The 21,338-nt window shown below is 41.3% G+C and overlaps 2 protein-coding genes across 5 annotated transcripts; both read right to left on the bottom strand.

The window, feature by feature from the left end:
* Nucleotides 1-166: 166 nt before the first annotated feature.
* LOC115779743 (zinc finger protein 22-like) lies at nt 167-6,492 on the bottom strand. Its single transcript, XM_030728518.1, has 2 exons — nt 6,210-6,492; nt 167-2,180 (listed from the first exon to the last, which is right to left on the bottom strand). Exons 1-2 carry the CDS (start codon nt 6,394-6,396, stop codon nt 1,405-1,407), a joined length of 963 nt encoding a protein of 320 aa, XP_030584378.1. The 5' UTR covers nt 6,397-6,492; the 3' UTR covers nt 167-1,404.
* Nucleotides 6,493-9,123: 2,631 nt separating this feature from the next.
* Nucleotides 9,124-20,998, bottom strand: zc3h11a (zinc finger CCCH-type containing 11A). 4 transcript variants are annotated; one of them, XM_030728930.1, is made up of 18 exons: nt 20,930-20,994; nt 20,576-20,653; nt 19,435-19,507; nt 18,754-18,901; nt 18,546-18,665; nt 17,609-17,732; nt 17,329-17,511; nt 17,176-17,241; nt 16,890-17,063; nt 14,862-14,939; nt 14,675-14,773; nt 14,483-14,545; nt 13,899-14,390; nt 13,514-13,584; nt 12,892-13,429; nt 12,139-12,311; nt 11,312-11,514; nt 9,124-10,346 (listed from the first exon to the last, which is right to left on the bottom strand). In XM_030728930.1, exons 4-18 carry the CDS (start codon nt 18,805-18,807, stop codon nt 10,133-10,135), a joined length of 2,652 nt encoding a protein of 883 aa, XP_030584790.1. In that variant the 5' UTR covers nt 18,808-18,901; nt 19,435-19,507; nt 20,576-20,653; nt 20,930-20,994; the 3' UTR covers nt 9,124-10,132. The 4 variants fall into 4 exon arrangements, with proteins under 4 accessions (XP_030584790.1, XP_030584791.1, XP_030584788.1 ...); XM_030728931.1 differs by lacking the exon at nt 20,576-20,653 and having other exon boundaries at nt 20,930-20,998; XM_030728928.1 differs by lacking the exon at nt 20,930-20,994 and having other exon boundaries at nt 20,576-20,923.
* Between the last annotated feature and the right edge of the window lie 340 nt (nt 20,999-21,338).

The raw sequence follows: 21,338 nt of genomic DNA, 5'->3' as shown, positions 1-21,338 counted from the left end.
TTCACCATGAGCTCCTGAAGGCTCTGGATGTAGTGCTGTCTTGGTTGACACACCTCTGCAACACTGTGTGGAGATCTGGGGCGGTGCCACTGAATTGGCAAACTGGGGTGGTGGTCCCCATCTTTAAGAAGGGGGACCAGAGAGTGTGTTCCAACTATCAGGGGATCACACTCCTCAGCCTCCCCGCTAAGGTCTATGCCAAGGTGCTGGAAAGAAGGGTCCGTCCGTTAGTCGAACCTCAGATTCAAGATGAACAATGCGGTTCTTGTCCTAGTTGCAGAATGCTGGACCAGCTCTTTATCCGCTCGAGGATATCCGAGTTTGCCCATTCAGCCTACGTGTGTTTTGTGAACTTGGAGAAGGCATTTGACCGCGTCCCTCAGGGTACCTTTTAGGTACTGCAGAAGTATGGGGGAGTCTGGCCCGTTGTTGCCGGCCATTCAGTTCCTGTACAAACCCAGCAAGAGCTTGGTCCATATTTTCGGAAATAAGTCGGACTCGTTTCCTGTGGGTGTTGGACTTTGCCAGGGCTGCCCTTTGTCACAGATTCTGTTCATAATTTTTATGGACAGAATTTCTAGGCGTAGCCAAGTGGCAGAAGGCTCCCGCCTCGATGGCCTCAAAATCTCATCTATGCTTTTTGCAGATGATGCATTCCTGTTGGCTTCATCAGGTGGTGGCCTCCAGCTCACATCTGAACAATTCACAGCTGAGTATGAAGCAGTTGGCATGAGAATCAGCACCTCTAATTCTGAGGCCAAGGTCCTCAGCCAGAAAAGGGTGGAGTGCCCACTCTGTCTCAGGGATGAGTTGTTGCCCCCGGGTGGAGGAGTTTAAGTACAGTACCAGTAAAAAACCTTAAGTGTGTTGACTGGTACTCATGACTGGTACTGTATCTCGGTTGTTCACGAGTGACAGGAGAAGTGAGCGGGAGATTAACAGGCAGATTGGGGCTGCTGATAAGCGGAAGAAAGTGGATGGATGGTGCATGTGTGCATGTGAAATCAAAGATAACACTGTTCTTTAATTCTACCACATAGCAGAATAAAACAGAATTGTGGTTATGACCATGCGGCATGCTCCATGGCTAACAGTGGAACAACAACAATGTAGTGGATAATTAATCATTCCAAATAACCTCCAACCTCTCTAATCTTCTCTGCCTTGATGGGTTTCTGCCCAGAAGTAACTACAACTAAATTCATCACATCTGCACATCTAGCAGGAAAGCTGTTGTACAAAATTGTGCTATAAATTACCGCCACAAATCAATGGATCATCAATTTTCATGGATCATTCTTTATTGCACAATGAGACACTACCAAACACCACCACTGTACACTATTGAAGATAAACAGTTCTCAGAATTTACAGATGAAACACATTCCTGCTCTGACAATTTCCTCACTTGTACTGCGATGCTCGGTTCCAGCTGGCTCTCTCTCTGGTGTGGAGCCTGAAGTGAGTGTTTAGGTGAGCTGATTGGTTGAAGCATTTCCCACAGACGTGGCACCGGAAGGGCTTCTCACCAGTGTGGATACGGTGGTGCCTCTTCAGCATGCTTACTGTGGTGAAGCTCTTCCGGCACACTGAACAGCTGTATGGTTTCTCTTTGGTGTGCCAGCGCATGTGGACCTCCAATTGACAGGCAAAGTTGAAGCCCTTGCCACACTCATTACAGCTGTGCCACCTCTGGATACTCTGACTCGGGTGATCGGGGTGAGATGGAGGTGGCTTCAGGGATCTCGCATTTTTAATCTGCAGTATACGCACACTTTGCTTTCCATTTGAGCGAAGCAGCCCCTTCACCTGCTGGTCATTTCTCAGTGTCATGTGAGTCTTTGCTGTGGTGGCACAAGAATCGTTCTGGGTTGAATAAATTGTCATGGATGATGACAAGCTGTTGGATGGCAGCTGTTTCCTGTTGTCTTTCCTGTCAGTTTTTGTCTTAACTTCTGGGCATATAAGTGGAGGCAGGGAGACAGTTTGGGCTGGTGGAGGATGAAACCTCAGCAGCTCAACATTGCTGCAGTTTCCATCTTCAGAGTTGCTTACTTGTTGTAAACAATCAGTTTGAATGTTTCTTTGTTCATCTTTAACTTGCGACAGCAGCCTGGCACTCTTTCCAGATTCAGACTCACGGAGCTGGCTTTCTTCTTGGGCCTGGACAGAGTGAGGCTCTGAAAGGTTACAAACATCACAGTCATGCTGGTGCATTTGAAAAGAAAAGCGAATGTGTCTTGTATAAGGTAGCTAAAGCAGGTGTGCATGGTTAATGAACAAACGGCACTATCAGCACAATTATTCATGGTGGCATTGTAGTGCAAGTATTTTTTAAATTACACATCTGAATGAGTGACAGGTGTATCTGAAGAAAGTACAAACTGAAAAGTGAAGAATTGTTTCACTTACTGTTGAATATTATTACTTACAATGTTTTGGTCTGACAAACCTACAGTGCTGTCAAAAATATTTGCCTCCTTCCTGATTTCCTTTTTTTTTTTCTGATGAAATTTTATTATCAAAGATGACCTGTGTAAATAAAACAATGCAATTTTTAAATGATCTGGGGGGGGCTATCCAACCAGCCCTATGTGAGAAAGAAAGTAATTAGTTATTATTTTCCCCCTAAAACTAATAATTGTGCCACTCTCTGCAGCAAGAACTCCAATCCAATCCAATCCAATCCACCTGTCTGTTTGAAGTCATGCCAAAGCATCTCATTCAGATTTGAGTCTGGACTTTGACTACGACATGCCAAAATCTCCATTTTCTTTTTTGAGCCAGTAGGAGCCTTTTTGAGCCTTTTTTGACAGTAGGACAATGTTTTGATCATTGTCCTACTGTATAACCCAAGTGTGCTTGAGCTTTAGGACATGAACTGATGAACGGACATCTTCAGGATTTTTTTTTTTTGATGGAAAACAGAATTCATGTTTCCGTCAATTACGGCAAGTTGTCCAGGTCCTGAAGCAAAGCAGCCCCAGACCATTACACTACCACCATATTTGACTGTTTGTATTCTGTTCTTTTTATAAAATAGTTACATCTGTTACATCTGTTTTACAACAGATGTAACAGGAAGCAAACCTTCCAAAAACGTTTGTCTTGTCAATCCACACAATAATTTCCCAAAAGTCTTGGGGATCATCAAGATGTTTATCTGGCAAATATCAAATAAGGCTTGTCAAATCAAGTTTTCTTTTTGGTCACCAGTGGTTTTCACATTGGAACTCTCCCGTGGATGCCATTTTTGTTCAGTCTCTTTCATACTTTACAGTCATGAACACTGACCTTAACTGAGGCCTGCAGTTCTTCAGATGTTGTTCTGGGTTCTTTAGAGACCTCCTGGATGAGTCGTCAATGCATCCTTGGAGTAATTTTAGTAGGCTGGCCACTCCTGGGAAGGTTCACCACTGTTTCAAGTTTTCTCCATTTCTGGAGAATGTCTCTGACTGTTCTCTGGAGTCCCAAAGCCTTTAGAAATTGTTTTGTAATCATTTCAACACTGATAGATGTCAGTTTGAGTTTCTTTAGATTATTGCATGATGTCTTGCTTTTTGAGATCTTTTAGCCTACATCACTTTAGCACTACACCTACATCACTCTATTTAAGTAATTTCTTTCTTTAGCAGGTCTGTGGCTAGTGAAATTGAACTCAACTGTGGTTATCACAGTTAATTCATAATTTAATAAAGATCACAATTACTTTTTTGTTTTGTTTTTTTCCCTAAATAAATGAAATGAAATTTAAAACTGCATTTTGTATTTACATGGGTTATCTTTAGCTAATTATTAAAATTTGCTTACTGGTCTGAAGCATGTGTGGCAAATATTTAAAAAATAAAAAACAGTAAGGGGGCAAAAATTTTCTTTTTCACAGCATGTAGAGTAAAAGACTTACATTGTATATGTCCCTGTACAATCCACCTTATAGCAGCCTGCAGTAGATCCCAATAAAACTTGCAAGCATCCACTAAGGCTATCCTGAGGATTTCTGTTGTTTTGACAAATATAGGATCCGCAATTAATTATCTGGAGCCTATCCCGGCTGCCATAGGGTGAGAGGGAGGGCACATTCTGGACAGGTCGGCAGTCTGTCACAGGACTAACACAGAGAGACAGACAACCATTCGTACTCACATTCACACTTATGGGCAATTTAGAATCACCAGTTAACCTAACCCCAATTACTGCATGTCTTTGGACTGTGGGAGGAGGCTGGAGTATCCGGAGAGCACACACACAGAAATTCATTTTGGGAAAGTGAGGCAGAACACCATAACTACCTATTTTCAATATGTTATGGCCAGATACCAAATCTTTCTAGAAAAGTCAAATTTAAGTTGTTACATGGTCTTTAAAATCACAATAGGCTTGCATGAAAATATTTTTTTCCTTTTATCTATTTTCAAACTCTAATATTGTATTATTGTAATTATTGTAGGGTCTTTACCCACAATACAAAGCGCCTTGAGGCGACAGTTTGTTGTGATTTGGCGCTATATAAATAAAATTGAATTGAATTGAATTGAATTAATATCTTTAAGATCATTTATCAGATTTGAGTAGTTTCATTGTATAGAGCAGCTAATTTCAAACTGGCAGCCTGCAGGCCACATCCCAGAGCTTTCCATCCCCCTCACCCTCTGAATATTACTGAAATCAAGACCAGCCTAGTGAGGGGGAAAAAATGAAGAGTTCAGATGCAAAAGCCGCTAAATACCCATCTTTGACTAATCTGAATTATCAAAAGCCTCAAAATGCCACTTCCCATTCCCGCAAAAGCCTCCATATTCCTAGAACCAGTCAGAATGCAAGATCGGACCATGTGACTTCAAGTATTTTCAGCACTGCGCTGCACTGAGGAGCCATCAGACTGTAAACACAGCTGAAGGTGAGTCTAACCTTGTTTTGTGCACAAAAAGGTTCGGGGATCAAACTTGGCTAAAGGAAGTAAAAGATCCGGAAGGATCATTACCGGCTGCCGAGCGTACTCCCCGGCCTGCTCGGGGATCCCGTCTCCTTTGCTGTGAGGGTCTCTCTCACACGGTCTGCTTGCGGGACAGGTAGGTGGCTGTACCTGCATGCGGGTGGGGGCCAGCCACACACACTATGCATCCCTTAGTTGTCACAAATCCCGCGGCTTAGCATCTATTATTCTGTTATTGTGAAAATAAATGTGCTGCCATTTTCTGCCATTGCGGTTGTACTGTGTGAATCTATGTAAAAATCTGTTTATCATCATCTAATATTTGGGCCTTTTACCTTCATTTACACTGGACATAAGACAGACTGAAGATTTTGCTTGTTTCGCCACAAAACAAAACATTATTGTTAAAAAGTAGGTAAATTACAATATTTACATTTTTGAAAGAAGGCACCTCACCATTGCATGTAAAATGAAATTACTGAACTTTACCATAATATCCAGCTTTAAAAAAATGTTCATTTTAAAGAAAAAATGTCCAGGCAGATTTAGATGGTTTTGCGTCTGAACTCTTCATATGTTCCTGTATTCACTTAAAGAACAAACAAAAACACCTTCTGAAAAGTAGATGTGCATAGATAAACTCGTTGCTCTCATTTAACATTTTATTACTTCCCGTGCTCATTATTTCTGTAATGATAGCATCTGCACACAATTGCGGTGTTTCCATAACAACCGTAAACATAACAGAGAAGAACGCGTAAGTGCACATCACATCATTAAAAATTGCATAAATCTGAAAGGAAAATTGATATGCATCATCTCCTGGGATTTTGTTCAGGGTGATCAGAGACGATCAGGCTGGAAGCTTTTGGTGACCTGACACGGAATGAACCATCTTGTATTATTTATTGGTTGGGATTTTTATTCCTCGCAAGGTCCGGAACACATGTTAAACTACCATTTGAGTTTTTCCAAACACGGCAGGTTAAATACCGTGAAGAAATCCCACATAGCATAGACTGAACTCACAGAACGCTCTGTGATCTCGACGCTATGGCACACCTGGGGAACAAATTGGGCGGGGGGAGACTCACATTGATGCTGAAAACAGACCTCGGCAAAGCCTGGAGTCAGCTCCGACATAGTTCTATGTGTGACCAAAACTAAGCTATAACTGAGATACTGTGTGAGTGAAGCTTAAACTGGCTTTCTGTACAATAGGTGTACGTGGCGTGTGAACAAGCACAGACAGTTGCTGTGAGCTGATACTCTTCACCTGACTGCAGCAGGAGCCTCTGGACGGCCACATTCAGGAGCCGTTTGAGCCGCTCGTTCTCCTCTTTGGAGCGTAGGATTTCGCTCTGGTACTCTACCACCGTGTCTTTAACAGCGCGAAAAATCTCTGCCGCCGCCGCCGTGAGCCTGTCGTTCAGAAACACGTTCAGGTGCTCCAGTTTGGTCATGCTTTCAACCACTGTCTCCGGAGACAGAACGTCCTTCTGTTTACATCCTCTCCACCGGAAGTTAAAGCACACCGGTTTCTGGCAGCTGTTCTACAAGCCCATGGGTGTGACGCCACCTGCTGACTGGAGGAGTCACTGACACGTGTGCTGTGCAAAAACTGCAAAGAAAGAAAAAGAAAAAGAAAAGACAAGTAAAAACGACAGATTTAACGACCTTTCTGTTGACGTTCTCTCCTCTTTACTTTTTATGTCATCAATTAAAAAAAAAAAGAATAAATAAGTTACCACTTAGTAACATCTCTTGGCAGGTACCATAGCCTGCAAATGTTTATCCAGGTGAGACTTTGACTGCAAATTAGGTATATTTTTGGTCTGTCTTGCACACAGGTCATGCTTAAGCTTTTTCCATGGATTGTTGACCACTATGAAAGCACTATCAAACAGTTCATCTGCATATTTTATTTTAACTACTACATCTTTACTGCAGGTTGTTCACTGTGTAAAACAAACGGTGGTGGATGATAGCAGCTACAAAGTTTTCTTTTCTTCACATTGGCACTTGTTGATCAGCTGGTTTTATGAACCTCTAGCAGTAAAGTTTTTAATGGTGATTGCAGGAACAAGCGCTGCTGTTTTGGACACTGGAAGAACGTTTCCTTTCACTCCACCTGAGCTCACATCTCTGTAACGGCTCCACCTCTTTGCATGTGCCCCGTGTGCAGACAGACTGTGCGTTAAACTGATGTCAGCACCGACCAAGTCATTAACCAGTTTTCTGATCCACCTTCTCCTCTGTTTAATAAATATTTTAAAACTCTCCTTGGTAGTCCAAGTCTGCTCATTGGGTCCACTTTATGCTCAATTATGACAATTTGTAATAGTAGTAGTAGTAGGAGACACCCAAACCATCATTTGTTCACATGCATGGGTCAGACACACTTCTAAATTAGTTCCTAAAGTAAAAATTGAGGTAAATATTGATAAATCACTGATTTGTGCAGGAAACATTCATGTGCACAATTTACAGATTTGTGGTAACCACTTATTTACAAATAGTGCATATGCACAAATCTGTGCATAAACACAGTGTCCAAATGTTTTATGTACAAATCAATATTTTCTTACCTGAATTTGATCTTACTTTGTAAGCAAATTTAGATATTTCTCATGCATATGAACAAATTATGAAGGTCTAGCTGTCTTACAAAATTTTAAAAACATAAACTGAACTGAATACCACTGGCTGCTACTGCTATTACCACTACCACTATATTAATTATTAATATTACTCTTGTTATTATTTTCTTGTTGTCGTTATTTACAGTTTTCCAAATGAAAATTAAAAGGCTGTAGGTTTTAACCTTTTAATTTAATCAAATTCCAATGGGCATTATCATATCTTTCATTAAAAATGACTTCCATCCTTGCTGGATGTCATCACTTACAGTCTAATTTCTTGGTCTTTTGTCCTGTCTCCCTCCCCTCACCCCTGACCTGTCGCAGCAGATGGCTGCTCCTCCCTCAGCCTGTTTCTGCCAGAGGTTTCTTCCTGTCAAAAGGGAGTTTTTCTTTCCCACAGCAGCCAAGTGCTTGCTTGTAGGGGTCCTGTACTTGTTGGGGTTTTCTCTGTATTACTGTAGGGTTTTTACCTTTACCTTTACCAATGTAAAGCACCTTGAGGTGACTGTTGTTGTGATTTGGTGCTATATAAACAAAACAAAATTGAATTGAACTGAATTTATTACTATCCCACAGACGCTGGATTCTTTAAAACAAGAAACATTTTGGAAAGTTATGCCTCTTCTGGCATCCTTCTTGGACTATTACATTATGTACTTCAATTTTTTTTGTTTGTTTTTTTGCCTTGCAGTGCAGGCTTCATTCTTGCATCATCATGACTGCTCTCTCCACCTCGACACAAACTGGGTTCTTCATGTAGAGAAACTGGGGTATGCTGTGTAGAGATAGCATGCAGATTACAGGTAGCAAGCATGACCCCGTAGACTTGGAATGACTGTTCACTAACATACACAAGGCGGTAAGAACATAGGCATAAGTGAGTTCATGTCATGGATATGATGGTGATTTGTGTGCAAACTCATTTTTTGTGCAGGGTAAGAACATTTCCACGCACATATATTTGTGAACGAGGCCCAATATTGTGTGCTGTTAACTGGAAAAACTGGAAGAATAAAAAAATGTTTAGGCCAATTATCTCCTTTGCAGCTGAGTATTGAGGAATCATGAGCGCCACCCAGTCTGACATGGAGCACAAAAATGAAATAAATAAGTTGCTATACCTTATAAATAAGTGCCTATACCTACATTGCTAACTTGTGGCCTGCCAATGGGAACTACATCGTTTTAAATGTGAATGGAGATCATTTTTAAATCATTTGTCTGAACTTTTTGAAAACAAAAAACACCATTTCCACTGGATTGTCCTCATGTAAACAGGGCCTACAAGTTTCACTTCTATTTTCGTTCACTGCCACCATCTTGGACTGTTAATTCGGGGTTGGATGCTGCGACTTTCCCTGTAAGAAATCCAACTTGAGGGACGTTCCAGAAAAAAACTTCCAACTGCAAACTTGGAAATTACAACTTCCGACTTAGGAACGCACATGATATTGAATAATGTGAATTAAATTTTAATAAAATGCGATGTTTATTAACAGCAAAGCTAATCAAAATCTCTGAGCATCTCATACAAAGGTGAACCTGGTATTCGTTAAAATAATTTTTTATTTACAGTAAATGTACAAGTCACTCTGAACAGTCAGCTTGTGTGAAACGGTGCGGACAGAGCAAATGCACATAATGAGAATAAAACAAGCTGTAACATGATCTGTAGGCAGCACTGCTGAAATCAAAGTGTTGTCCCCCCCAATTGTATAAAGAACATAGAAACAGTCCCTGAGGTGTTCAAAAAGAAAAAAACTGAGTTCTTGGACATTTACCCCAGAATAGTTGGCGTCAAAGTATGCCCACTGAATAACAAATGATTAAAAAATACATACATTTTAATGAAACATTATATAAACTAAAGGATAGCCACATAGTCACAGGCAGGGTGTGGACTCTATCAGATGTGAATAGAAAAGAAAAAAAAAAAAATCACTAAAGCACAGACACCTCACCAATAAATAAATCCTAACAGTAACCTGACCCAAAATTCTTCTCAAGTTCGGAGATACAGTCCTTGCTGAAATAAAACTGATACATTTCAATGTCATAATCTGGGAACAGGTTCATCACTCACAGACAGAAAAACAAAAACATAGTTTGGGACAGGTGAATATAAGTGCAGCAGTATTCATTAAATCTAGATTCAGCTTCTTCCTGCCTTTGCATACACAGTATACAGATATAACTTCTCTCTGAATTAATATCATCCAGACAACCTGAAAACATTCTTAACAGCATCTCTAAACACCACAGCTTTAGTCAAGGTTTTGTTCGAGAGGGACACATGATGAACATGACTGAGGCCCTGCAGAATAATTCCTCCATCATCAGATATTCACGTGGACAGGAAATGAAAGAGGATTGTCTATGAGAGAAGATGCCAAAAATTAAACAACATATATGACCCTAACTCTTAAAAAAGTTGAAATTTTAAGAACTACATATGTTTAAATTGCTCCATGGTAGATACTGGGATAAATATAAAGTCACAAAACAAGTCTGTGAGAGAGACTAAGGGGCAGGCTTTTGATTGTGTTTGACAGAGCTCTCAGCTGTCAATCATTTCAGAAAGCTCCTGCAGCAGGTCGTCCTCTCCGATGCCGGGGTCTACGTCATCATCAAGGTGGTCGTCAGTAAACTCGTTGATCAACTCCTCGAAGTCATCCATGGTGGAGGTGGGGGCGCCCGAGGTGGAGGCTACTCGGGATGCTGCAGTACTAGTTCTCCTTGATTTGGGCTGAGAGGGTGTCTTCAGGACTAGGCTGAATGACAAAAGGCCTTGTTATTTACTTAGTAACTAAATGCTGCACTCATGCAAACAAACTCTGAGCATCTTTTACAACAATTCCAATCCCAGTAATACTGGGATTATCTCTGCAAACAACTAGAGATGCACCGATCAACTGCCTAGAGGTCAGAATCATGTGATTTCCAGCATTCTTGGATCTGATCGGTGACTGGCTAGTCAGCTTCACATATGAGCCATTTAATGCATGTGCAACATGCACACAATAGCACAGTCAGAGTTCTAACCAGCGACTGCCCGGCACTGTGCTGGGCTGAGGTAGAGTCGCAACAGGCTGAGAATTTTAGTGGTTCACTATCAGAACTGTTGGTCATCCAATAAAATAAAAACCTGAATCAGCCAAGAAAATTGCAATTGCTGCATCTCTACAAAACAACATTTTGTATCATCAGTATCATTTGAGTGATGGATTAACTATGTGGTTTGAACTTAAAAGATAAGTTTGACTTTTTAAAAATATATTTAAAATAGATACCGTATTTTTGTCAATGTGTAAAACATAAAAAGTTAACCAGTGGTTAAGTTGTGAGGAGGATGGGGCTGCAACTAAAGATTATTTTGGTAGTTCATGAAGAGGTTTACCATTCAGAATAAACACTAATATTAATGCGAGGAGGGAAAAAAAGGAGCCAACATAGCTGCTCCTATTGTCCTTCACTCGTTAGCTGGCATAACTGAAATGGTGCCGCTTAGCAAACATCATCCATGAGAGCTTGTTTCCGACAAGTAAACTAATAGAAACGTTACTGTACAAACATTAACAAGGTATCAATGCAGCGTTTTAAATGCTCAGCACTGCAGCGATGCTGCTATGGATGGAAAGCTCTGCTTTTGCTTTGCCTCCGGAGCCATAGGTGCAGCACAATAACTGTTTTATCTATTTTTCCATGTGTAATTATCTTTTAGTTTGGAGCTCTTTACCTTTGGGGGACCATCCAGGACTCTCTAGCAGCAGCACCACTGATGGCTGGATTGCTTTCTTGGCCTAGACTCTGTTTGAAGACTGGGACAGTCTGAAGCTCCTCACTTGATGGGCTGGAGCTGGAGCCAGACCCCAGCTGGGTGATAAGACTACAGGGCACAGCGGAGCTCAGCTGACCATCCACACTGATAGATGGGAACACCTGACAATGGGGAACAAAATTCACAAACATAACATGACTGGTTAGATCACCCATCAATCATGAGCTTGAAAACAGGTGACATTTCACCTCTTATCCAAAAGGGTTATTTAGTTCTAAACCCAAAATGTGGCAAGTCCCTTAGTGGGGGTTGTCCCCTTTGGAGGTGGTCGGTGACCCACTATTAATCATGTGCTTCATCATATGAGCTAAGGTGTAAAAAAAAAAAGGCATGGGCCATTACCACCACGGGTTTCGGGTATCAACGTATCCCTAACGTATCATGTGACCTGTTGAGGTCACCTGAAGCAAGGTGTGAGTGGGGACTGAGGCACCTGTGAAGGGATCTCAAGACTGCATTGTCTTGAGATTGTTCACAGTGGACATAGATGGCATCTCTTACTCCTCTTTCAAACCATCTGTCTTCCCAGTCAAAAATGTGAACATTGACAAAAATGTAAAGTCTAGTCGCTTTCCCCCCCCCCAAGCTCTTGAGACTATCATGACCTGAATGACTGAGAATCTACACAGACATGATTCTTTTACATGTTTCTATACAGGATTATCAGAGTATAAATGATATAAATATCAACTGCATCAAATTAACTGAACACATGTCCAACCTACAGGTGTGTCTCTGTGTGGTGTCTCTTGCTGTGGCTCCTCCTTTGCTGCAGAGGGGCTGTTCAGGGGTTTGACAGCAGCTACAGCAGATTGTTCTGCTCCCCTCCTCCTTTGGCCAGGCTTCACCTGCACTGCAGGCTTCATGACAGATGGTTTCACATTCAATTTGGGTCTCACTGAAAGTAGAAAATAATGTTGATGAAATGCTTCAGTCTGCTCAGTCCCTTGTCATGGTCACACAAGACTTCCTTTACAGTTCTGGCAGGAGCAACAAAAGCAGGAACAAGGAAGAAGGTGCAGTGTTCTGGACTAGTGGATAATGTGAAGAATTTACTCATAACATTCATATTTATCTAGGTAATACTTCAGGTAAAACTGTACTGTGTCTGCGCGTCTATGGCACTCTGCTACATCCCAAAATGTAAAGCTTACCTAGGTATGGAAAGGTGTTTAACTCAAACCTGGAGCGTAAACCTGCTAGTTGGCTTGGCTTGAGGTCAGACTGCATTCTCATTATTAACTTTACACATGTATTACAACTACAAAAAGCTGGAGAAAAAAAGCCAGGCATACCATGACCTCTTTAAGAAAACTGACAATAACAAAGTCCTTTCAAAGTGCACCAATGCAGATTGTACTGACTGAACCAGGTCTGACATTTTCCCAACCTATCGAGTCTAAGCTGGTTGCTTTGAGCTGAAGAAGAAACATGGGTTACAAAATAAAGTATGTACGACAGCATTAGTGATGTGGTACCTTTAGTGTCTGCAGTGTTTTCTGGGGATTTCTGTTGATCATTATCCAGTGTTTCATCAGCAGTAGAGGTTGCTACCACAAGAGCCTGCGTGACTGGTGACAGTGCAGTGGAGATCTGTGTTTTCTTGTCTGGGACCATCCTGGCGCTGCAGTGGGACTTGGTCCTAGTCTGCTGTGCTGAAGACCTCGGCTTCACTGGGACTGAGGGCACAGTAACGCTGGCAGCTATTGTTTCAGGAGTAGCCACACTGTTCAGGGGTGATGCAGCCATTGATCTGAGAGGAACTAGCTTACGAACAGGGACTCTTTGGGTGTAATCAGCAGCTGGAGTTGTGGAAGAAGGTGAGGAGGAGGAGCACGGTGATGTAAGACTGCTTTTTGCAGGAACCTTCCTTTTCAGGGTACCACCAGCATTCTGGCTCTGGGGATGCTCTGCTTCAGCTGCTCCTGCTTTGGCCTGTTCCTCCATTTCCTGCTTTCGAATCTGTTTCTCCCGCATAATCTCCTCGAAGGTCTTGACCTTGATGGAGTTACTGGTCTAGAAAGACACAGGAAAATAACCATTATGAGCAGTCTGTTTGATAAATAACCTCAGCCTTTTCTTCTGTCTTGCAGACGGTACCTGAGGTACAACAACTGGAGTTTCCTGTGGCTTCTTTGTCACTTCAGCACTCTTCTCTGTTGCGATGCTACCTATGTTCAACATAAGATTCATGTTAGTGTTTCAAAAACAGAAAAACAAATTAATATTAATGTAATGTACTCCCATTTACACATAACTTTTCTAGTCTTATTAACCACTCAGAGCACTGTATTAACTGCAATTCAATCAGAAAGACATTTAAAACACAGGGTGTAACAAATCTACATGCTCTTCCTGTATTACCCCAGAGTAGGGCTGCGCAATGAATCAAATTTCAATTTTGACCAAAATAATTTTGATTATGCTTTTAACAGCCCTACCACAGAGGAGATCATAATATGCAAAAGGCTAAGTGAAGCCTTACTTTGAGGAGCCGGCTTCTTAATGAGCAGTAGGCGGGGCTTCTTGGTAGTGTTCTCTTCAGTATCAGAGCTCTTCTGTTTTTCAGCCTCCACTGCCTGCTTAGCCTGAATCCTTGCTGCCTTCTCCCTGCGGATCTCTTCCAGGGTTTTTACTCTAACTTCACCCACGTTTGTGACCTCAGGCCCAACCCCATCTACGTCCGACTCTTCCTTGCTCTTCCCTGGAGCGTTCTCCCATGTGCGATTGACCTTAGGTTCCTCCTCCTGCCTTTTTTTCTTGTCCCGAAGAATCTCAGAAAATGTTTTGACATTTCCGATGGAGGCGTCTTTCACACTGATGGCTCGCTTGATCCCACTGCTGGCTTTGCCAGTGCTGCCCTTGGTGTTTTTCTGGCTCTCAGGTTGGGACATGACTGCCTTCTCCTGTTTGATCTCCTCAAGAGTTTTTATATGTATCTGCTCAGGAACTTTCTGTGATACCACACTGCTCTCAGCTGCAACACACAAGAAAGTTATAGCTGATAGGTATGATTAATATTATTCCACAATCAATCTCAATGTAACTCATTCTCTTCAGACTTCTTACCTGACTGAGTGGCTGCAACAGGACCACAAAGCAATCCAAGTCTTTCTTTTGCAGGTTTTAAAGCTGAAAAAGCAGAAGACAAGTCTTCATTTTGTCGATCGTGAATGCCATCACAATACAACCAGAACATAAGGCCACAGCTGGTGCTCTTTGAATACTCGTTTGCTAGTTTTGAGGTTTTAGAGTACTCACCTTTCTGAGGGGGTATGGATGCTCGGTCCATGTCCATGACCCTACCCAAACGCTCAGCCAGACTCCTTTTCACGGGGACATCTTCTGCACTTCTTAGATCTACATCAAGGACAAACAACAAAGTTCTATTCTCTACATTATTATTCAGAGTGGTATCTGACAAGTGCAGCAAAACAGAAAAGTTTACCAGTGTTGTTAATCTTTCTTCCAAGTCTTTCAGTCACACTGACTCTTGCTCTCCCAGGTTCTTCAAACACAAGAGAGTCTAGAGTTAAAATGTAGTTGAGAACAGAAAAAAGTAATGGTATGAGGATATGCTTTTATTTATTTTTTCAACAATTTAAAATTAGGCTTACACTCACGAGCTACTTTGTAAGTAAATCTGTTGAAATGCTTGATAACGCAAATATCTAATCAGCCAATAACAAGGCATATGCAGTAAGACATACAGACATGGTCAAAATGGCCTTAAGTTCAAACTGAAAATCAGAATAGGTAAGAAAGGTGATTTAACTTTAAACATGGCTTGGTTATTGGTTCCAGATGGACTGCTCTGAGTATTTCAGAAACTGCTAATTAGGGTTGGGCGATATGGACCAAAAATAATATCTCGATATTTTTTTCTTCCAAAAAGGTACTTCTGAGTCAAAGCTACATGTCCCAAATGTCACACAGGCACTTGTATTAACATTCAGCTGTATGCTCCTCAAATAAATGAATGCTTTTTTCCTTCCATAACAAAAGACTCACAGCTGTGCTATTAAAATGTAAACAGAAAAGATACAGAGCAAAAACAGCAAAAGGCTGACTTATTCTTTAAAAGGCCAGTCTGCAGTGAAGTAGACTTCAAAGTGCTTCCTCCTGTGTGTACTCCTGTACATCTAATACTCTGTGCAATTAACTCCACTATTAAGGTCACGTGACTTGTGTTACAAACCAACTTCCACTATGGCGTTGCGGCATGGTGATACCTTCTTGCCTGCAAGAGGGCGGTGCATGCCAGTTTGGGTGCATGAGACCCAAACTGAATGTGAAACCGTGCACGCCTGCAGAAAAAGTCGCTAAATCTGTCGCTAGTCGCTTTTTTGGCTCTGAAATGCCGCTAAATTGGCAACACTGCCATGCTGTCACTTCCTGCATGATTTACGGGTGAAACGGTGAGGGAGAGAGTCGGGGCAGTCTGAAGCTGTGCAGAGACAAACTGGGAGAAGAGAAAGGTGAACTGGTGGAGCTACAAGTATGATTGTAACGCGACATAGACTATATTGATATAAACAATATTGTCTCATCTTATATCTCGTATGAAAATATATTGATATTTTTTAAAAACTCGATATATTGCCCAGCCCTCTAGGATGTACAGAGAATGGTCCAAAACAGAGAAAATATCAGTTAGTGGCAACTGTCTGGGCAAAAATGCCTTGCTGATGTCAGAGGAAAATGAGCAGGCTGCTTCAAGTTGATAGGAAGGCAAAAGTAACTCAAGCAACCACTCATTACAACCTAGGTATACAGAAGAAAATCTCTGACCACACAACATGCTGAACTTGAAAGCAGATGGTCTACAGCAGCAGCATACAGAAAGATGGACTAACCAAAATTGGACAGAAGATTGGAAAAACCCTGCATGGCACTAGTCTCACTTTCTGCTGTGACATTTGGATGACAGGATCAGAATTTGGCATGACTGACATCAAAGCATGGATACATCCTCCCTTGTATCAATTGTTCAGGCTGTAGGTGATGGTGTAATGATGTGCGGGATATTTTCTTGGAACCCTTGAGCATTCTTTAAACACCACCTGAGTATTGCTGTTGACCATGTCCATCCCTTTATAAACACAGTATATCCATCCTCTAATGGCCATTTCCAGCAGGATAAGGTGGAATATCGCAAAGCTCAAATCATCTCAGTCTGGCTTCTCAAATATACCTCGATATCCAGTGTGTGTGTAGTTTTCAAATAGGGAACATCACAATAAGAGGAGTATAGTCAACATAATGAGCAGTATAATTCTGTGCAGCAAGCCTGGAACAATTTGGGTTAAATATTGTACCTACTTCAGCCCACAATACTGAACTTCATTAAGTTGGTGCTGACATTTCTCCAGATTGGTCATGTGTTAGAGTTTATGCTGCCAGACTATCACAGATGAGAATGCAACTCTTTGAATTTCTGATCGTTTCAAAGTTAACAAATTTTTTTTTTTTTTACCATCTCTGGAGTCGAAAAGTGCTGGTCGAAAAAATGTGTGGATGTTTTCTTTCTCTCCATTGGTAGATGGTTCAGCAGTCTGGATGGGGTAACCAGCTCTCTTCATGCTGGCCTTCAGGGCTTTCCTTAGCCGGATCTCCTCCAATGTGCTCACTCCAAAGTTCAGTGAATCATCTGTAAACACAAAACATTATCTCATAAAGATCTTATGGGATTTGGGAGACTCAAGGATTAAATCAAATTGTGATAAAATGTAACTCAAGAGCTCGTGGCTCTGCAGTGTCACCTGATTTTGGTAGCTTTCTAGGAGAAGGGCCACCCTTTCCCTCCTCTCCCTCCTCTGAGAACTGGTCTGTAAGACACCAGTGATGAGAATCAAAAAAAAAAAAGTTCACTACATTATAGAAATGAATCCATTTCAAAATCAAATCCAGCTTACCATCTTCATCCTCATCATCATCTGCTGGATTAATCACCACTGGTGGATGGGTGGGGCTCGGTACTGGCTCCTGAGTTTCAGTCTTGATGACACTTCTGAGCTGAGGATTGACTGTGGTGGGAAGAAGAGCAGCTGCGGGGAGAACTGGTTCTTCATGCTGCTGTTCATTCTCCTTCTTCACACCTGGTACAGTAAGAGCCATTTTCATCACCATCTTGCAGTAGTGGAAGTAAAATAGTGACAAAATGTTGTTATGTCTGTTTAAATTAACTCCACTCACTCTTATCGGGTAGAACCAAGACACCTTCTACATAGCGGGGTTTTTCATGGTAGAAGGCACAATGTGGCTTCTGGCAGCCCGCCGGCTGTTTCTCCCAGTAACAAGCGATCTCCTTTCGATTTTTCTGTTTTGATGAAGAACATCAACATCATGTAACAGCATTCATGGAGAAGATAGGCTCCTAACTCTCAATTAGATGTGTCCAATATTACATGTATTACATGAGAAAAGTGATGTGATTTTCATGACTGTGAATTAGGTTGGGCCCTAAGGCTGAACTTGCTGCTTTGTATCGGATAAAAAGACGCAAAGTGCGTACTTGTCACCTTGTACGTGAACGCCGTCTGTGTTTACTTTGTGCTGCACACATGCTGCAGTAGTTTTGTTTGGACCATAAAATGTCTTCGCAGAACAACAGTGTGTTCTCCCATGTTTGTGCACTTCGGTTTCCATGTACAGACAAGGACCCACCCACAGTCATACGTAAAGGATCAGTTCGCAAAGCGTGGTGGAAACGCAGTGTTCTGTCCCTTTGCTGTTTGCAACACTGTAAATTTCCCATTATGTGAGACAAATAATGGATTATCTTAAATTTTTTCTCCTAATTAAATACCACACTATGGTTTCTAATGACACTTTTGACTCAAAACAATGTAGGTAAGATAAATTTTTAATTAGCCTTGTGTTTACAGAAAATATTCAGAAGTACTTCAGATTTTCAGATCTAGCAGTGAAAGAAGGTGTTTGCCTTTACAGTGCACTGAGTGTTCCTCCCAAAAGGCCCACAATCAGGATTGGAGCTCCTGGTTTCCAGGGAGACATGTTTTTTTCTTTTTCTTTTAACCCTTCATTGATGGCCATTCAAGACACACAGCTTCAAATTGACAAAGCCTGAAGGAGATATTTAAGAGTTGTCTTCTTTTTAAATTCGGCTTACCGTTATTTCCATATGGCGAAATTTGCAGACAGTACGGAAGCAGCGTCCTTCCTGCCAGAGGCTGCAGATCGTCTCATTGCCCATAGCTGCTTCACAGTGTCTGAATGGACAGCTGTCTCCCTGCACAAACAAACAGTAAGCTCATACTCTTCTTTCTGTTCACCACACACTTTCTAACCCAATGTGCGTATATAGCAGGTTTGCTTACTTTAGTGCAGGTAGAATAGTAGAAGAAGTAGCAGTCATTTCCATGGCTGGTCATAGTAAAGCTAGTATGTGTTCTAAGCGGTGGTGGTAATAAGGTTATGACCTCTGAACCTGGCAGCTGGTTCTCTTCAGGGCCAATGGGAATCTCCCTGGCAAGACAGAGCACAGAAGCAATATATCATTCTCATCGGCTTCTTAGTCATCATATCTCAGGCCAAATGAACACATATAATAAATTTGCTTTCCAAGTGAATATTTACATATCACAAAGTGTGCCACAGCAAGTGGATGCAAAGTAGTTTGTAACAAATAAGTTAATCAACAATATTTCTCAACTCTCAACTGAGTCTCTCATCCAGCACATTGACTGAGGCTGGAAACGGTAGTAAGCTCATCACAGGGTCCTTTATAATGTTCTGCTCTTTAGCCTCTGTGTGGCACACATCAGAACATTAACCAGAGATCTACCTGCTGCAGATTCTCACTGGAGCATTGCTCTTGCTTGTGGCAGAGAACAAAAAAAACAAAAGATCCTTGAAAGGTCTAATCCAAAGCAGTTTTCATCAATAAACTCTGAACACAAAGAATCAGTCTGGTATATTTTCCATCACCATAGTAGATTTTAAGTCAAACAATGAAGCTATCATTGAAGTGTGGACTTGCAGCATTTCTCCTGATTTACCTGAGGTGGTAGAGAAGTAGTCTCCCTCTTGAATGCACAGCTGGTAGGGTGTCTCCACGGTCGTAAGAAAGTCCTGAAGGAACACTTGATCCGTGAGATAAGAGGAAAAGTGGGGTGGGTCTCCCAGTGACACTTGTCTTCCTACGACATCCCTTTTCTGAGACTGAGACATCTTTATCTCTGCCAAACTGCTAAACATTACTGATGCTGATGCAATAGAGTCCTTTGGGAATTTTAAAAAAATATTACTACTAATAATTGGTATAGCTACTGAAATAAGTAAATAGGGGGACATAAACAGCATGAACACAAAAAGGGGGGGGAAGCCCTCAACTGATAGAGCAAAAGAGTTGAGAAAGGTGGGGTGGTAGGCTGAAAAAAAATCCTCAGCTTCTTCTTCAACTTGATGGCATTTTACACACTTGGTAACATTTGAGTGCTGGCAGTGGGGAAAAACTGGGCAGGACTTTCAAACTTCTAGGGACTTTCATGTCTTGATTACCAAATGCTGAAGAGAGAAAAAAAAATCTTCTGCCAATGTATTCTCATGGGGGGGGGGGGGGGGGGTGGGGGGGGGGTGGGGGGTAAAATTATCCGTATCCAGGGATCACCAAAGAGGGCCAAGATGACGGGTTTAAAACTACAAATTGATCAAAAACACTCCCCAGGGACCTGAAAATGGGTTATTAATAAACAGACAGAACAAACACAGCGCAGACATTTCCACACAGAGGAACAACATAAGACATATGTGCTCTCAATCCTGTCCAGAATAAACTGAAATCTGATTATATCGGGAAACTAGAAGAATGGACACACTTACATACTTGTATATTTCCAGTGTCTAATGCAAAACAAACACATTTACAGTTTTTGGGAGCGAAAACCAGGGATGCTTCTTTCTTCTAGACACAGAAACCTTTGCTTGCCAGTGACAATCACCCTTAACGATGACTGTCATCTTAATTATGGGTAAAAATTGTAACAAACAACCCTTAAAATTAAATACCCAGGTAAAAATAACGAATCACAAACTTGAGCAAAATAAAACCAGCTGATTAAAATTTTACCTTACATCAATATTCTGTATGTAAAGTTCAAGCTTGAAAACCAACAGCCAAGAAAACATTCACATACTTACTGTTGAATTATGAAAAAGTGGCTCAAAACTAACTGGAACGAACTACGTGTGATTGCCAGCCGTAAAGGAAAAACACCACTGTGCGAAAATGATGATTTGGATTAATAGTTAGTCTGGCTAACTCGTCTCTAGTTTAAAAATATGATGTATCTAATGTAAACTCTCAAATTATTACGCTATTTCAGTGAAGACTATTTTAGCTCGTGTAGATAACAGAGGCCTACCGAAACCTCCGACGATTATCGTAAGCTAAACGTTAAGACGGCTGTTTATTACCGTGGTATTCACTTTCATAACACTTCAATATAACAGCCATATGTATGTGTGTAAATAGTGCATGTGATGTTAAATTACCAGTTTCAATTTTAAAAAGATTTTTTAAAAGTTGTAAAATACACAACAAAATTCGACCCCTGCTCGGCGAATGCCTCAGCCGTACTCTGACTAAAGCAAAATGGCGGCCGTAGAACAAAAATACAAGTGGGCGGCCTTCCAGTGTGCGACGTTCAAGTGATGTGGAAATATCGTAGATTCGAAAACTGTACTTTGCCCAATTTATAATCATATATAATATGCGCACATGAATGAAACTCTTATTTTTAAGAATACTTTGTCTAAAAAAACAAAACAAACAAAAAAAAAAAACTAAAAAAAAAGTGCAGTGGTTTACACAGTCTCTAAACAAGCAAAAGATCTCCTGTTCGATCCTTTAGGGTTGGGTCAGGACAGGCGTCGGGCATAGGCATATATACGTCTATGGCCT

This window comes from Archocentrus centrarchus, chromosome 5, assembly GCF_007364275.1.
Source record: "Archocentrus centrarchus isolate MPI-CPG fArcCen1 chromosome 5, fArcCen1, whole genome shotgun sequence".
Classification (NCBI taxonomy): domain Eukaryota; kingdom Metazoa; phylum Chordata; class Actinopteri; order Cichliformes; family Cichlidae; genus Archocentrus; species Archocentrus centrarchus.
The sequence above is the reverse complement of the archived record's forward strand: the minus strand, read 5'-3'. Positions and strand labels throughout refer to the sequence as shown.

Bases quoted from the DNA above. Each gene is read 5' to 3' on its own strand.
- LOC115779743 (XM_030728518.1), bottom strand. From the start codon at position 6,396: ATGACCAAACTGGAGCACCTGAACGTGTTTCTGAACGACAGGCTCACG. The intron at 2,181-6,209 runs GTGAAGAGTATC...GTAACCTTTCAG, and splicing joins GAGGCTCCTGCTGCAGTCAG to AGCCTCACTCTGTCCAGGCC.
- zc3h11a (XM_030728931.1), bottom strand. From the start codon at position 18,807: ATGACCAGCCATGGAAATGACTGCTACTTCTTCTACTATTCTACCTGC. The intron at 17,512-17,608 runs GTGAGTGGAGTT...TTACTGTACCAG, and splicing joins CTTGGTTCTACCCGATAAGA to GTGTGAAGAAGGAGAATGAA. The intron at 17,242-17,328 runs GTAAGCTGGATT...GGTGTCTTACAG, and splicing joins TGATGATGAGGATGAAGATG to ACCAGTTCTCAGAGGAGGGA.